The sequence below is a fragment of the Balaenoptera physalus genome (genome assembly GCF_965194825.1).
Source record: "Balaenoptera physalus genome assembly, chromosome: 7".
Classification (NCBI taxonomy): Eukaryota; Metazoa; Chordata; class Mammalia; order Artiodactyla; family Balaenopteridae; genus Balaenoptera; species Balaenoptera physalus.
The window spans coordinates 50,064-67,507 of NC_138886.1; the positions used below are offsets into that span (position 1 = coordinate 50,064).

The 17,444-nt window shown below is 56.3% G+C and overlaps 1 protein-coding gene across 5 annotated transcripts in view; it reads right to left on the reverse strand.

Moving 5' to 3' along the window:
- Window positions 1-17,444, reverse strand: part of CACNA1B (calcium voltage-gated channel subunit alpha1 B) — a 187,173-nt gene that overhangs the window by 39,394 nt on the left and 130,335 nt on the right. For all 5 annotated transcript variants that reach the window (XM_082469396.1, XM_082469394.1, XM_082469395.1 and 2 more), the window contains exons 22-31: window positions 15,717-15,846; window positions 15,422-15,481; window positions 13,447-13,553; window positions 8,927-9,023; window positions 7,554-7,714; window positions 6,067-6,204; window positions 5,115-5,316; window positions 4,744-4,908; window positions 4,318-4,428; window positions 3,874-3,957 (exon numbers count right to left, since the gene is read on the reverse strand). In XM_082469396.1, coding sequence (XP_082325522.1) covers window positions 3,874-3,957; window positions 4,318-4,428; window positions 4,744-4,908; window positions 5,115-5,316; window positions 6,067-6,204; window positions 7,554-7,714; window positions 8,927-9,023; window positions 13,447-13,553; window positions 15,422-15,481; window positions 15,717-15,846 — 1,255 coding nt within the window. The remainder of the gene's footprint in view (window positions 1-3,873; window positions 3,958-4,317; window positions 4,429-4,743; window positions 4,909-5,114; window positions 5,317-6,066; window positions 6,205-7,553; window positions 7,715-8,926; window positions 9,024-13,446; window positions 13,554-15,421; window positions 15,482-15,716; window positions 15,847-17,444) is intronic.

Genomic DNA, 17,444 nt, shown 5'->3' on the forward strand with positions numbered 1-17,444 from the left:
CCTTCCTTCACCCCTGGGGGGTCTCTGCACTCGCTGCCCCCCAGCTGTCACCTGCTTGGATTCCTTGCAAGCCCAGACTTCCTGACCTGGGGTCGCCGTCTCAGTGACACACAATCACGGCTCCCCAGTGTCTCACACCCCCTCTGCTTTGCCTTCTCCCTGGTCACTGTCTGACACCATGTGTCTTTCCCATTAGAATGAGCGGGGATTTTCATCTTTTGTCCCAGCACTTAGAATAGTGCTTAGCACATGATAGGCACTGCATAAATATTTTAACGTGTATAAATGAAGGAATGTGATACAAATATCCTTCCCCTGTTCATGGATTGGCCTTCCTCCTTTTGATACACAGAAACTTTATGTTATACAATTTTTTTCCAGTTATGGCTGGTGCTTTATATATATTTTGCTTAACAAATCACTACTTATCTCAAGGTCTTAAAAATAATCTCTTGTATTTTCTTCTAAGAGTTTTAAAGTTTTTGTCTCTTATATTTAAGTCTTTTCATCCATTTGCAGTATTTTTGTGAATGGTGCGAACCAAGATCCAATTCCTCTTTTTCCCTGTACTAATCATCAGTTACGCCCACAGACGGTCACACACCGAGTTTCCACACGCGAGTGGGTTTGATTCCAGGCTCTTGGGCTACTCCACATGGTCTAAACTGCTAGAGCTTTGCAGGAAGTCGCCTCCCTGGCACAGCACCCCAGAAGCACCTTCTTACTATTAAGTATCTTGGCTATTTGGGAGCCTTTGCTCTTCCTTATAAATTTTAGAAGCAGCTTGTCAAATTCCAAAACAAAGAGACAAACAAACAAAAAGAAAAACAAAATCATTGGTGTTTTTATTGAAATTGCATTGAATCTACAGATCAATTGGGAGAAACTGTCATCTCTATGACACTGACACTACTATTAATTAACATAATGTATAACTCCATCTATTCAAGTCTTGTTTAGCATCTTCCAATAAAGTTTAGTAATTTTCCACAAAGAGGTCCTGCACGCGTACCTTGTTAGGTTTGTCAGGACTGCTGGCGCCGTAATGAAACGCAGCAAACTTACTTGAGCAATCTCACATTTAATTTGTTTTAGATTATTCTGGATTTCATCCATAGACGGCTCGTCTTCATGGGCCGTGTGCCACCAGCCCAGCAACAACCCAGTGCACCGTGGAAGTGCTACATCCGGGGCCACACCTGGGCAAGCCTAGAGGGCACCGTCACACGACGGCTGGCCTGGCCCCCACACCGCTCGCCTCTGTGGCACCACTGTCTCTTCCTCAGCTCACCCCTCCCCAGCACATCACGGGATGGTCACTAAAAGTCGAGGAAAAACTCCAACCTGGTTATGGAGGGACTGGCTTAATATACTGGTGCAGGCCTCACCAGAGCCCCAGGCAGCGTCGGCCTGAAAGACAGTGGTGAGGCAGAGCTCTGGTGATGTGCCCAAGCCGCCACAGTGCGTGTGTGTGCGTGTGTGTGTGTGCGTGAAGTTGCTGGTGGTAAGGACCACAGGGTCCTAGGCAAAGACTACAGCTTGGTCAGGCCTCTGGAGGGAACAAGGTTTGTGGCAGAGGCCACCTCTGGATGTGGGAATGGGCACCATGCGCAGGTCTAGGCATCACATGTTAACGTCCACCCCGGACACCTACAGCCGTAGGGACACGAAAACCCCATGCGCCTTCGGCTGTGTGGACAATAGGTGCCAGCAAGCCGCCGTCCTCCCAGCCCCCGCTCACACGGCAGACCCACAAAGGCAGTGACCGTGACGGCTGGGACGAAGGCTGTGCCCGGCAAGGCTGATCCAGCCACGGCCGCTACTGAGCACCAGCTCGTTGTGAGCAGAGACCACCTTTAGGCCTCTACAGGGAACCACGCCTGGAGCTGTCACTCAGCCACTTGGTGGTAAGTTGCCTACCTGAGAACCTTTCACCCGGAAACAACAGTGATTTGTCTCAACGGGGATCACTCATGTCTTGGGTGCGGGCCTGCCTCTGCTGATGCACTGGCGTCAGAGATTTACCAACAGGGGATGCCACATGCCATCAACTCAGAGCAAGCGGAGGGGGGGCAAAGGAGCAGGAGAGCCAGGACCCATCGGCACGTCACACTCCACATCACTCCGGAGGTGTAGCTCTGATAAAATGCTGAGATGGCCTCTCACAGGCACAGAAGAGAGCTGGCCTGGTGGGGCACCTCAGGGGGTTTGGGGTGCTGCACTTCGAAATGAACTGACGGCCAACAGACATACTGGGTGCCCGACCTGTAAACCGCATGGATCCAGGAAGCAAGGGGCCAAAGCGGAGGTGGCCCCTGTCACCATGACTCCAGCAGCCCGCTGGGACTTTGTGTCACCATCCCCACAAATTCAGGCTAGGCGCATTTCGGGGTCCTGACTCAAACAGGCCAGAGACTACTTCCACTGTGCGACACAGGAAGGCCGTGGTGGCTCCTGTCACTCTGGGTTCCCCAGAGTTTCCACGCTGGCCAGGGTGTGAAGGGCAGAGCTGCCCCTGCACAGGGGCAGAGAGGTCTGTCTGGAAATCAGCGGCCCCCGGGGCCTTTCTAGAGGTTCCTGGGACCAGTCTGAACTGTGCCTGGACCATCACAGCAGCCAGAGCCACACGGGGTATGGAAAGCAGGGCCCGGTCCGCACAGCACAGAGGGCTGGGTCACCTGGCAAGACCAGCGACCAGAGCAGCAGAGGGCTGGCCACAGGTGAGGGGACGCCGGCGATGACGCAAATCCCCAGCACAGCAGCAGGTGCCCCGCTCCTCCTATCAACCCTCTCCTCCCAGAAGTCGTGACTAGCACCACCCTGAAAAAAGCAACGGGACCCGACGTGAGGTGTGGGCAGAGCCAGGTTGAGCCAGGGCTGCGAGCAGATGCCCTCACCCTGCACGTGGCCCTTCACCCGCAGCAGCGCAGGCGGCCAGAGCTTGCTTCGCCTGCCCTCGGGGCACTCGGGTGTCTGGCAATCGACGCCCCGGGCACAGCCTTTAGCCGAGGACTGGTGTGCACAGAGGTAAGAACTCTGCAGCTCTGAGGTGTGACCCGCCCTGTCTCCAGAGCCCCTGGGGGATGACCCGATTCACCGGCACCTCTGGTCCTTCTCTCCCCATCCACCTCCCCAAAGCTCTCTCCACGGGTTCTGCCTCAGAACACGTCCTAAGACATAACTTTTACAAGAACCCTCACCTTGGTGTCTGTTCCTAGAGAATTCAACCTAAGAAAAATAAACGTGGTTTTTGCCATTTAATTCTAACCTAACGTGTTGTGCTTAAAGAATACCGCTTTATGACTCAGATTCTTTCAAATTTGTTGAGACAAGTTCATGTTCCAGCCCTCAGTCCGTTTTTAGATATAATCCATGTATTTTAGTAAGAATAAGAATCTCCAGTATGTGTACACACAACACACACACACACACACACACACACACACACACACACCACGTATATGTAAAACAAACCTAATACTTTAAAATATTCTAAACTCTTACTGGTTTTAGTTTGTATCTTGTTGGCACCAGTTGTTAGATGCGTACGCATTAGATACCCACAAATTTAGAAGGTCCTTATCTTCCTGGTCACTTGTTACCATGGAGCTCCCAGGTGATTCTCAGGCCACCAGCCTGGAAGACCTCCTGGGAACCAATTTCTTATCCAAGAAAAAGCATTTGCCGAGAGGACACCCACCCCCCAAACTCATCCCCACACTCGCCTCTGGAGAGGAGCTTCCATCTCCAGAGCTCGTGGGGAACTCTGCTCCGGAGGAGGAGCTAACACCGTCAGGGCCTGGAGGCTCAGTGAGGGAACACCTCTGGAAGGAAACCACTTGGGGCCCTGCGGGGGCAGGAGATGCTACTTACCGCAATCTCTGTTACTAAAATATCAGTAATACTTCCCAACACAGTGACAAAGTCAAAGACGTTCCAGGCGTCTCTGAAGTAGTTCTGGAGAGAAAGAAGGGCAGTTAGTGCTGGGGCCAGTGAAGGCTCTGCCGGACAAGGAGCTGCAGGAGATGGCCTCTAGTCAAGAAGGCGGCGAGTGGACAGACGCGCCGCCTCAGGTGGGAGAGCACAAGGTCTCGCATCCAGAGGGAAGGAGCCCGGCCCCACCCGCTTCCAGGAGCAGGGCGGGCGCAGAGGTGCGGGCAGACCCCGGCAGCCCCCTCCCTGGGGCCCCTCCGGGGTCACATGTGTTCTGGGGGTTCAGGGAATCCCCAGCTCCAAACGGTGGGCCCCCGAAGGTCCCCTGAAGAGGTGGAGCCAGAATGCAGACACCTGAAGGCCAGGAGGGGCCAAGGCACGTACCAGCACCCCGAAGGCGATGATCTTGAGCACGCACTCCATGGAGAACATGGACGTGAACACGATGTTCAGACACTTCAACATCAGCTCGTACTCGTAGGGCGCGTCATAGAACTGCCCGGGGAAGAGGTACCGTTGGCCCCAGGCCTGGCTGCCCTGAGACACCCCACGGGGCCCACGACGACCTCCTGTCACACATGCCTGCTGCACGGGGACCCCCTCCCGGTTCCCCTCGTCTCCCAGAACCTTCTCACGATCTCAGCCCGCGGACGACTGGGGGCCCAGGGTTGCGCAGGCACACTGAGCTGACCAGCACTCGGGGCGACGCCCACTCCCGCGCGTACCCCAGGAGGAGGCCCACCCTCCGCCAGGCTGGAGTCGGGCTCCCGCCCCACGGGCGCCGGGATCCACCACGCGGGCCCCGCGCACCTTCATCATCAGCACCACAGTGTTCAGGGCTATCATAGCCATGATGAAGTACTCGAAGGGCGGCGAGACCACGAACGTCCACGTCTTGTACTGGAACGACTGCTTGTTCTGGGGCATGTACCGCGTCAGGGGTTTGGCGCTGATGGCGAAGTCGATGCAAGCTCTCTGCATAGGAAGGAAGCAGCAGGGGGAGCTTGGACCCTGCGGAGCCCCTGCACACCCCCCGCCCTCGTCCAGAAGGCCTCCTCCGGGCAGCCCTCCCTGCTCTGTGCTGGCCAGTGGTTCCCACACAGAAGGGGCGCCCAGGGCCCCTGCCTACACTGCCCAATGGAGAGCCCGCGAGGAGATGGAGTGGGAGGGGAGGCGCCTACCTCGTTCTTCTCCAGGCTGCATTCAGACATGACCTTGTCCCCCTGCTCCTGGAAGGTGATGATGATCAAGGCCACAAAGATGTTGACGAAAAAGAAGGGGAAGACCACGAAGTAGACCACGTAGAAGATGGACAGCTCCATGCGGTACCCAGGGCTCGGGCCCTGCTCCTCATACGTGGCGTCCACCGAGTGTTTCAGCACCCTGGGCCAAGAACCAACGCCAGGCATCAGGGGAGCCCAGGAGGACACGGCCCCGGGAAAGACGAGGCCCATGTCACAGCTGAGGCTTCTGCGGCTGAGCCCGGAGACGGTGCCATGTGCGGCCAGGCCTGCTCCTCAGGATGGCGTGGCTGCCGGCGGGGCCTGTCCCACCAGTAGGGCTTATACTCAGGGCTACTGGGGGGACCTCCTAGAGGATGCCTCAGTGTGCCTGAGGTCCTATCCCCCGGAGGAGAGGTGGGAGAGGTCCAGCAGTCCTGCGCTGCCCGGCTCTCTCCCACCTCACGCCAGGTAACCTGCCCACACCCAGCTTCACCTGTTGCCAGAAAGCCTTGGGCTGAGCAGGTTATCCTGGCAGAGCATCGATCCTACCTTCTGAAGGGTGGTCTTCTCAGCCCCAAAGGAAGCCCCTGCCATCCAGTGTGGCACTGAACACACGCACCCCTTGGGCTCCCCTTAACTGCGGCCAGAGGCCAGCACAGGGAGACGCCAAAGGGCCCATCTTCCCCCCGGCCTCCAGCCACTAAACAAGGATTTTCAGGAGGTCACAATGCTGTGCTCTTGGCTTAATCCCCTCCTGCTCCCCAGGCTGCCCGCTCTTGAAGGGCAGGGCCATGGCTCACCCGGTAAGTACAAGAGCCTGGCAGGTATTTGCTTAGTGACGGACGCAGAGCCTGAGCTCCCCACTCTGGCTGCCCCTCTGCTCTAGCCTGACCAGCCAGGGGGCACTCACATGGGCCACCCTTCCCCCGTGGACACCGTGAACAGCGTCAGCAGGGCCCAGAGCACGTTGTCGTAGTGGAAGTCGTATTTCTTCCACTGCCGCGGCTGAGCTTCCACCTCCTCCTTCTCATAATCCAGATACTGGCCCCTGGGGGTGGGAGCACAGAGGAAGTCAGAGGTTAAAGACAAAGGATCCAGATAAACCCCTGTGTCTGCGGTCAACTGAATTTTGAAAAGGGTCATCCATTCAGTGGAGAAGGAACAGTCTTTACAACAGATGGTGCTGAAACCACTGGGTATCTATAGGTAAGAAAATGAATGGGGGCCCCACCTCACTCCATGTATACAAATTAGCTCAAAATGGATCAAAGACCTAAATGTAAGAGCTAACACTATAAGACTCTTAGAAGAAAACACAGGGGGCCTCAGAAAAGAACAGATAAATTGGACTTCATCAAAATTGAAAGCTTTTTTTGTGCTTCAAAGGACATCATCAACCCACAGAATGGGACAAAATATTGAAAATCATCTATCTGATAAGGGACTTGTATCAGGGCTATATTAAGAACAATTACAATCGGTTATAAAAAGGATGAACAACCTAATTTTAAAAAATGGGTAAAAGATCTGAATAGACATTTTTGCAAAGAAGACATACAAATGGTCAATATGCACATGAAAAGAGGCTCCACATCGTGAATCATCAGGGAAATGCAAACCAAACCACAATGAGATACCACTTTATACCCACTAGCACGGCTATAATTACATTTTTAAAAAGGAAAATAACAAGTATTGGCAAGGATGTGGAGAAATCGGAACTCCCAGACACTGCTGGTGGGAATACAAAATGGTTCAGCCACTTTGGAAAACAGTCTGGCAGCTCCTGAAACTGATAAAGAGAATCACCATGTGACCCAGCAATCTCACTTCTACGTTTATACTCGAGAGAAATGAAAACACCTATCCACAGAAAAAGTTGTACACATGTTCAAAGCAGCAGTAACCACAACAGCCAAAATGTGGAAACAACCAAAATGTCCACCAACAGATGAATGAAATGGATCAGTACAGTGAGGTGTAACTTCAGAAGGAATAACGTCTGACCATTAAAGGGGACGAAGCACTGCACGGGCCACAGCAGGAGGCACCGCCACAGCACCAGTGGTAGAAGCGGGGCACACAAGACCCCAGATCACATGATTCCGTTTACGTGCAGCGTCCAGGACGGCATCCGTACGGCACCACCCTCCCCCTCGCTCCTCCCTGAGGGCGCCTCTCTTGTCTGCTCTGCTGGGGCCACAGGCCTCAGGGGCACGGGGAAGTGGCTCCAACCCCGGGGCGGCCCTCTGACATTCGGGCCCAGCCTGGATCTCGCGGGCTGACAGCGCGCCCGGCAGTGGCCACACTGAGCTCCCGGGGTGTGTGGGCAGGAAGGGCCTGTCCTGCCCAGGAGGTGTGGCGCTGGGGACAGCGGGGCCGCCCCGCCCAGTCTACCTGCAGTCCCGCTCCAGCTCCTTGGACTCGTCAGTGCAGTAGAAAAACTTCCCCTTGAAGAGCTGCACCGCGATGACCGCAAATATGAACATGAAGAGCATGTAGACAATCAGGATGTTGAGGACGTTCTTCAGGGAGTTCACCACACAGTCAAACACCGCCTGGGGGAGGGTGGAGCCATGAGGGGCGGGGCCCAGGCCCGTGGCCCCCGCAAGGGTCTGGACCGGGCCCGCTGCCGTGTGTGGGAGCTGCCTGCGCCGTCCTCCTCTAGAAGGGTGACCCTGGACTGGATGCGGCGGGCAGGAGGGGCTGGAGAAGGCAGCGCAGGCGGGGGGGCCAGATGCCGAGGGGGACCTGCCGCTGGGGCCGGGGTTAGGCCACTCTGCCGGGCCATGAGCTGACATGGAGGGGAGGGGCGGGGCCGGGCCGAGGACCATGCCTGGCCCTTGCCCATCGGTGGGAAGTGGGATGCGGGAGCGGTGACGCGGAGGCCAGCTCAGGACAGGGATGTGGGGCATGTCCACGAACCAGAGGTGACTCCCGTCTGTTACCACTGCCCGGGCCTCCTCTCAGGGGCTCTCACTGTTCTCCAGTGAACCTTTCCCTGCCGCCCTGGCCCTGGTTCCTGCTGGCTCTGCACAATGGCAGATCCACAACCATCTCCCGAGACCCCACCTGGCACACTCCAGACACAAGCAGCTGCCTTGGCAGCGCAGACCCTGCCCATCCACCCCTGGAGCCGCCATCACCCCCGGAGCCGCCCCTTCACACACGGCTCTAAGCAAACTGCCTGCCGTAATCCCACATCGCTTAGTGTCTCCACACCCCGCGTGTCCAAGCTGCCCCTAACACTACTGCACACGGTCTTGGAGGGTTGAGTGAGTTTAGTACAAGCTCAGCAACAATTAGATTGTAGCACAATTCTAAAGCCACACCCACGCTTCAGGGAACCCCTGCCCTCCCCGCATCTCCCTGTGAGCCCACCTCTCTCCGCAGCCCTTCCCCCTGCACTACAGCTGCTGATGAAACCCGCTGTCCCATCGGGCACCCCTGGGTTGAGGAAGAGGAGCCTTACAGGACACTGCGGAGAATGAGCCCCCTCGGGGAGGGTCGCAGAGCTGAGAGCCCGCCCCACGCACGCGACACAGGGCCTCCCGAGTGTGGGGCCTCCTCTCAGCTCTGCTCATCCCCACCCCACGCAGCAAGCTGCAGGGGACCAGGCCAGTTACACATGTGCACCCCACAACACACACCTACATGTACACGTGTGTACATGCAGGCACACACATGCACAATCTACATGTGCACGTGTGCCCACACGCACACATGAGCACACACACCGCCCCCCCCAAGGCCCCACTCCAGACTTGCACCTTGAGCTTGGGCAGCCGCTTGATGGTCTTGAGCGGCCGCAGCACACGCAGGACCCTCAGGGACTTGATGGTGTTGATGTCTTTCCCTTTGGAGCCTCTAGAAGGGAGAAGCCACCCATGTAGACAGGCAGGGTGCACACCTGTGCCCAGAGGACCCGGGGACAGGGCAGCCTCGGCCCTGCAGGCACCACAAGCCAGTGCATCTACCCCTACGGGCTGCCTGCCAAGGCCTCCTCAGAGTGGACAAGGGCCGGGGCCAGGTCAGCAGCACCTGGTGTCCAAGGAGAGCTGAGCTTCTGGATGGGAAGAGCCCCTCCCCACCGGGCCATGTCGTTCAGCACTCCCACCCACCCCGACACCAGCTTCCTCCAGACACCATGCTGAGACCCCCAGCGGGAATAAAGCGGGGAGGCCGCGCCAGGACTGCAGCCCCAGCCGGGGCTGGGCTTTGACTGAAAAGGTATTGCAGGTCAAATCTGATGGCCATGTCCTTGGTTTGGTTTCCTGGCTTTGAAGGCTTTTGAGAGTTCAGTCTGAGACTCCTTAGGAAAATTTGTAACAAAGCAGCCTTAAAAAGAACTTAAATGATCAGTCACTCTTCTCACTGCACTTATACAAATAATCAGGCCAAGTTTAATACAAACAAATTAGTTTTACTGTGATTATCTTTGGTAAAAAAGTGGGGGTATTGTAGAGAGAAAAAAATATGTTTGTCCCTTTAGAGATATTAGATTCTAATCCTAATAATTATCTTTAAGGTTTTGTTATATACCTGTAAACTAGGCTGGACCCTGAATTCTTCCAGTTTCCTCAAATATCTGGCTATGACTTACCAAACTAATGTTTCCAATTTTCTCCCACCTCTCTGATTTGAAATCAATCAGAACAACGATTGCCCTGAAATCTCCCTGGAAGGGACTGCACCAGGTCCTTCTCACTACCCAAATGGCAGTAAACTTCAGGGACTTGAACCTTGGATAAACATTTTGCAGCTGAAGAAGCCCCAGCATTCCCTTCTCTGGTCTGATCCCCTACGCTGGTCTCTCAAGCCCTGGAGCAGAGAGGGGCAGCGGGCCACAGAGGGCCCCTGGCAGAGCCTCCTGCAGGCCAAGCCCCTGCTGGTTTCAGCAGGCTCCATGCTGGACAGCTCCCAGGTCCCCAGCGCGGTGAAGCTGGGGCCGCCTCAGCCCTGCTGCCCTGCCCGGGGACTCTGCACGGCCAGGCTGGCTGAGGCGAGGACCAGCTCCCTCCGTGCTGCCCCCACTCACCTCACCTCACCTGCCACCCACATGTCACAGAGAAAATCCATTTCCGAGCCTCCCTCAGGGATGAGGCCACCTCCCCGCCTGCCTTTCCCCTCCCCCTCCCTCTGTGGGAACCCAGAGCCTCAGTCATCCTTCAAAACAAAACCAAAAACCCCCATCTCTTCGTGTACAAATGCTGGAGACCTCCGAATCGAATTGAGAGGAAGAAAAGTAGCTGACGTGGACGTAGACTGCTTCGGCCCAAGATGACAGATCATGACTTTACACTTCAATTGTGAAACTCTCCTTTTCCTGTCCATTACTCCCGCGCTGGCACGGAAAGATCACACCCTCATCTTTATCTCCCAGACCATTACTAATGGGGTTAGCTTTTCAGACCGCTGGATTCGTTACCAAAGATTCCGACCTATCCCGACTATCTAGATCAGACTTGTCTCCACTCACTAGGAGACCCCACCAGCAGCACCCATCTTTGCAAGGCATTTAGGAAGGCTCTTTATTTCAGGGGAGGAGATTCTACTCCCACATACACTAAAAACCTGACTGACTCCTGGCTTAAATGGGTAAACATAGCAAACGCTGTGAATAAATCCATCACTTGGTTTCAAGTAAATACGCACAAGGAGTTAGGTTAGGAGTAAATATGCACAAGATATGATCAGAAACCTCTCCTTAACTCTTGAAGACATTGCAGATTCCCCTGCAAATATCCTTAGACCCTCTGGCCAAAGTTGGTCCTAATAATAGGACAGCCCTTGGTTATCTTCAACTGAGCAAGGAGTTGTCTATGCTGTGGCCAACACTACCTACAGTACCTGGATTGACACTTCCAGGGAAGGTGAAAATCAGTTTCATAAGATCACTGAGCCAGCTACTTGGCTCAAATGTGTGACTTCTTCATGGGGTTTTTCTTTGATTGGTTTGGGTCTTGGGGGCCATGGCTCCAAAGTACACTTCAAACATTAGGAATTATCCTGCTTATAATGCCCCTGATGTGTTTGTGTTTGTCGTATTCTCTCAAAAACTTTAAATACACGTTTGTAGCTGATAACCACTAAGTAAACGGTCTCCATTCTGACTGGAATGTCAGAAAAGAAGCAAAGAAAATGACCAACATAAGGATTATGAACCTGGAACTGTGATCCGTGAATGTCATAGGCATTAAGCAAACACATCATGATCTATGGATACCACATCAAAGATCAAAGCTGCAAAAACTACACAGCAGGAGCTAAGAGTGGTGCTAATGCCTGTGAATAAAAAATATTGCCTGCCGTATCAGTAAACAAAGGACGTTGCAGCCATCAAGCCATCACATTCCAGCCACCGGATGGTGAGCCCTGAGGGAGCTCAGGATGCAGGCAGGATGCCCCCCCCATCCAGCTGTCAGCTACCCCCCTTCCCACGGGGCACCTCAGGAGACTCAGGGTGAGAAGCACAGGATACTGGCCCAGACAGCTGAGGTACATATCAAAGGAATGATTCAATGAGCCCAGACTCTTGCATGTCCCATATAAAGAAAAGCACTAAATCCCTTACCTTGAGGTGCCTGGTTTTCTTTAGTTAACAGTAATCTCTTGACATTACGACTACCTGGGCTCTGTTGCGAAAACTCCTGTACATCCCGCCACCCCCCCCCACCGCCTCTTTGGGGCCGCCCTCAGAGTTGTCTGAGACGCTGCGTCCCGGGCTTAAGTCCTCAGTTTTGTCCGCCAAATAAAACGTAACTCTCAACTTCTAGGTTGTGAATGTTTTTTTAGTCGACACACCTAAAATTTTGATCACATCTCTCAGTTGGGCTGACTGTTTGATCAGAAGGGGAGAACTGTTAAAAAAAAAAAAAAAAAAAAGAGGAGGGGGAGAGGGAGGGAGAGGAGAAAGAGGAAAAGGAAGAAAAAGGAGAAGAAGGAAAAATAAAAAGAAACAACAGGTCCAGAGTGGAGCCACTCGCCCCCAGGACAGCGAACCAGTAATGAATTGCAGTTTCAGCCTTTCCCAGGAATGGAATTTCTGGACCTCCCTGGTCAGCACCAGTGAGGTAACCTTGCCTGAAACAATCCTTTCTTTTCTTTTGTTAATAACCTTGCCTGGCTCCCTTTCTATAAAGGCCTTCAATTTTGTACAGCTTCCATCGCGTACAGCCTTTCTACTTACTAGACGGGATACTGCCTGTTTCATGAATCACTGAATAAACCCAATTAGACCTTCAGATTTACTCAGTTGAATTTTGTTTTATGACAATAGAGGGTCGGAGATGCTGGGCATTTCAGGGAGGCGTTGTGGAAAGGAAGAGCAAAAAAGCCCTGTTTCCAGAGGAGACACGTGGGAAAGTGCCTCAGAAATCCAACATCCTGGCAGCCACGGTCACGCAGCTCCCACCCAGAGGGGGCACTGCCCTCCGGGACCAGGCGCCCAGCCTCCAGCACTCAGTCAGCATTCCCTGCTCACCAAAGGGGGGGCCACACCCAGCTCCAGCCCCCAACCCGGCCCCCAGAGGTGAGGGGGGGACATGTGGCCCTGGGGACGTGGCTCCGGGCAGCATGCAGCCCAGAGGGTGGAGGGGAATGAGCGGAGGTGAGGCGTGGTGATGAAACGGCCCACGAGGGGTCGCGGCGCGCTGTGATGTGGGGACAGAGGGAAGGCATTACCCCATGAAGCTCCTACCGAGAGGCCAGCAACAGGAGACAAAGAGAAGAGAGTCAGTGAGGAGGCCTCCCCGTGGGCTCAGAGGTGACCCCGTCCCTCCGTATCCGCGTCCATCGAGGGTCTTACTTATCTCTGGATCTCCCCCCACCACCTGCCCCAGATCTCCCCCCTGCTGCACCCGAGCACCCAACGCCTGCCTCACGCCCGCCACCGCGTAGGGTCTGAGGGAGCCACTCCAGGCCCAGCCACAACAGGGCTGAGCGCCGCTCACCAGGGAGCCACAGAAAATGGCAGTGACCCCCAGCTGCGCCCGCCCACGCTGGCTGACCAAGCAGGGCAGCCGCGTCAGGGCACGAAAAGTTTCCTGAAGGACCCGAGAGGCAGACACCACAAGCAGAGGCCTGCCTATCCAATTTCAGAACCATGGGGTGTGTCAGGGACAAACGAGCCTTGAGGTCCTCCCAGCCCCACAGCCCAGCCCCAGGCACAGAGGGACCGACGACAGACCGCCATGGAGGCCACTGGGCCCCTTCCTCCTTCACCCCCCACACTCATCACGGCTCTGGGGACTGCAGTCCAGCAAGAGTCAGAGCAGACCTGGGTACTTACGAGAAGGCAAACGCCACCAGGGCCCCACTGACCACAATGAAGTCCAGAATATTCCAGAGGTCCCGGAAGTACGCACCAGGGTGCAGCAGCAGTCCCAAATCGATCATCTTTAGGGGAACAACACACTTTAATGAGCAGAATATTTCAGAAAAGAAAGGCAGAGCCAGAGCCCAGAGACGTGGTTATGGGAAGGGTGCCTCTTCATGTCACGTCCCATCAGGGGAGGGGACACAGCCCTGATCATGCATATCGTGAAAGGGGACACGGTTCAGGTCACATCCTGTCAGGGAAGGGGACACGGCTCAGGTCACATCCTGTCAGGGGAGGGGTCACGGCTCAGGTCACATCCTGTCAGGGGAGGGGTCACGGCTCAGGTCACGTCCTGTCAGGGAAGGGGACACGGCTCAGGTCAAGTCCTGTCAGGGAAGGGGTCACGGCTCAGGTCACGTCCTGTCAGGGGAGGGGTCACGGCTCAGGTCACATCCTGTCAGGGGAGGGGTCACGGCTCAGGTCAAGTCCTGTCAGGGGAGGGGTCACGGCTCAGGTCAAGTCCTGTCAGGGAAGGGGTCACGGCTCAGGTCACATCCTGTCAGGGAAGGGGTCACGGCTCAGGTCACATCCTGCCAGGGGAGGGGTCACGGCTCAGGTCACATCCTGTCAGGGGAGGGGTCACGGCTCAGGTCAAGTCCTGTCAGGGAAGGGGTCACGGCTCAAGTCACATCCTGTCAGGGAAGGGGTCATGGCTCAGGTCACATCCTGCCAGGGGAGGGGTCACAGCTCAGGTCACATCCTGTCAGGGGAGGGGTCACGGCTCAGGTCAAGTCCTGTCAGGGGAGGGGTCACGGCTCAGGTCAAGTCCTGTCAGGGGAGGGGTCACGGCTCAGGTCACATCCTGTCAGGGGAGGGGTCACGGCTCAGGTCAAGTCCTGTCAGGGGAGAGGTCACGGCTCAGGTCAAGTCCTGTCAGGGAAGGGGTCACGGCTCAGGTCACATCCTGTCAGGGGAGGGGTCACGGCTCAGGTCATGCCCTGTCAGGGGAGCGGACACAGCTCAGGTAATGGCCTCTTAGAGCCTCAACGGGCGTTTGGATCTCCATGCCTTTGACCCCACGACCCTGCGTGGTCATGACTGGCCGAGATCCTGCCCGGCCCCCAGCTCCTGTGGAGCCTGAGTGAGTCTCTCCTCCATCGCTGGGCTGCAGGCACACGCTGCCCGGAGCACGCCGCCTGCCAGACCCTCGGAGTGCCAGCCCCGTGCGGCGAGAGGAAGAGCTGCTGGATTCTGCACCTCCTGCAGTGGCACCTTAATGTCTCTGGGCCTCCGTATCCTCGTTCATAAAATGAAATGGTAACACCTCCCCCAGGAGTTTGGGAGAGAATTGAAGCGAGTGCTTGTGTACACAGAAGCCACCCTGAGTCAGCACGTGGGCACCGCCCCCCCACCAGCTGCGCTGCCCGCGCACCTGTGTGGAAAGCACAGGCCACTTGGCAACACCTAGAGAAGGAACAAAGGTCACAACAACACGGTCATTCTCCATCTAGGATCAAACACTAGTGAGTCCTCTACACCCACCTGCCGTGATCTTTGGCCCTTGAGGCCACCGCCCTGTCCCTGCTCTCCTTCCTCCAGCCGAGGTCCCGGCCTCCCCCTCTGCTGAGACCACCCTGCATGGGCTGGGCTCACACCGCACAGTAAGGGAAGCCTGTCCCCTCAGCGAGAAGGGTCTCCATGAGCAGGTAGTGGGGACCAGGGCCAGCGCTTGCGAGCTCTCCGAAGGCTGACGTGATGCTGTGGCGAATCCTTAACAAACGTGGCCTTGTGTCTCCACAAGACACAACCTCTACCTGCGGGCTCATGTGCCCTCATGTCACCACACGTGTGTGCACGCCCCGGGCACACTTGCCACGTGCCTTCATCTCAGTCACGAGGGGGATGAGCAAAGCCCTGTGGTCACCAGGGCAACCACACATCTCACCTTTATCACCATCTCAAAGGTGAAGACGCCTGTGAAGATGTAGTCCATGTACTTCAGCACCTGGAACCAAAAGGAAAGGCTTTTCTCAAAGGCGAGGCCAGAAGCTCGAGCGGGGGCAGGAGCCTGAACAGACCACCCGTCGGCCTCGGGCCTGTGGGCAGGGTCTGGGGAGGGGAGGGGAGGCCAGCGTCCCTGTGGGAGCGCACCCCTGCAGCGGCAGCCCTCCCTCCCGTCCCGGGCACGTCCCCACTCTTCTGTGTCCCCAGAGCCTCCACAGCCCAGTGGCAGCACTCACGTTGTTCCTGGGCGAGTCTGTCTGCACGGGATCCTCAGCGGCCAGGGCAATGCTGCTCAGGGCGATGACCACGAGAATGACCATCTCGAAGTACCGCATGGTCACGATGTAGTGGCAGAAGCGGCGGAGCCTGGAAGGCAGAGCACGGGTCACCGAAGGCCCACGGAGGGCTGGGCTGGCCCCTCCCCGTAGAAAGGGCTGAGTTCTGGGAAGTGTCCCCGTGGTCGGGAGAGAGCGGCCAGGTGACTGGTGGGGACCAGATTCCTGGGAGGGTAGGTGGCGGACAGGCTGCAGAAACCCTGGGCAGGGCCAGCCCGCCATGGCTTGCAGGCCAAGTTGGTCTGGCCCGTTCGCTACATAAAGTTCCACTGGGGCCCAGCCAGGCCTGCTCGTCTACCTGCTGTGGGGCTGCCGTGCCCTGGACGGGCTTCCGGCTCTGCTGTGGCGGGGGAAGAGGCCGAGCACCAACAGTCCCGTGGAGAGCAGGCGCCTCTCGAGCCCCAGTGCTGGGCGCGGTGCCCCCGTCGGAGCCGCCAGAGTTGCGTGTGTGCCCCTGCCCGCCTCCACTCACCACTATTCTGCTCTGTTCAGGCACATGCTGGACTGGGACACAGTGGCGAACAAGACACCAGTAAACGTAAAGCAACAGGAGATGCTCAGGTGTTGACACACACTACGACTCAGCAGGAGACAGTGACCAGGAGGCCAGCAGAGTCCCCGCAGGGGGAGAGTGAAGCCAATCCTGGGGGACGAGCGCACGAGGCAGACGTCGCTCCTGCCACCTCGAGGGACGTGCTCACGGGGGCCCCCCTCCTGCCTCTGCTGGCCCAACCGCTGCCCCCCAGCCCGTCCAACCTGCTCCTCTCGCCAACGCAGAGTGTTCCCAAGGACACCCACGTCTCTCTGTCCCTGGAAGGGACTGGACTTTATGCCTGTTTCCTCCTCATCCCGACCACCGGTGTCCAGCTCCAGCCCGCACACTCCCCGGAGCTGCCCTTCCCAGGCCCCCGAGAGACCTGCTGGCACTTCTCCCTCCTAATTGAGATGCTTTTCGTTCCACTTCCACGACGCTCCATCTCGGGCCCTCTTCCATCCCAGCCCCCTTCCTTCTGATCAACAGCTGCCGGTCCATCTTGTGGCTGAGTTTCCACCCTCGCTCAGACCCCCAAGTCCCCCGGCCATGTGCCACCTGCCAGCTGCCCCGGGCTCCACAGGGTCTGTGCTCACCACCCCCCAGCCTGGCCGGGCCCACAGCCGTCAAGCAGAAACCCTGGCTGTCATCCTTCACATCTCCATCCCCTTCCACATCTAATTTGCCAGCAAATCCTGCAGATTCTGCCTCCAAAATTTCTCCCCAAGCATTTCACTCCCAAACCTCTCCACTCTGACTATCCTCATCAAATCACCACCTGAAAACCACGGTCACCTACTAAATGGTCTCCCTGTCTCGTCTCCAGTCTTCCCACCAAAGGGCTCTGCTGAAGTGCAGTCTAACCAAGTCACCACTCACCCCCAACTGTTTACAACCTCTCAAGCTTCTTAGGGCTCTCGGTGTCACTTCTACTGCTCCACAGAACACACAACAGCGCTGTCTACCTCTGCGCTTTTCCATCCAACTGTTGTTGGCTATTCTGAGCCTGATGTCTTTCACTTCTGGACCACTCTAAGTTCTCTCCGCCCTCCAAGAATACTGGTTCCTCCCTCTTCATCTTAACTCTTTACCCTTCA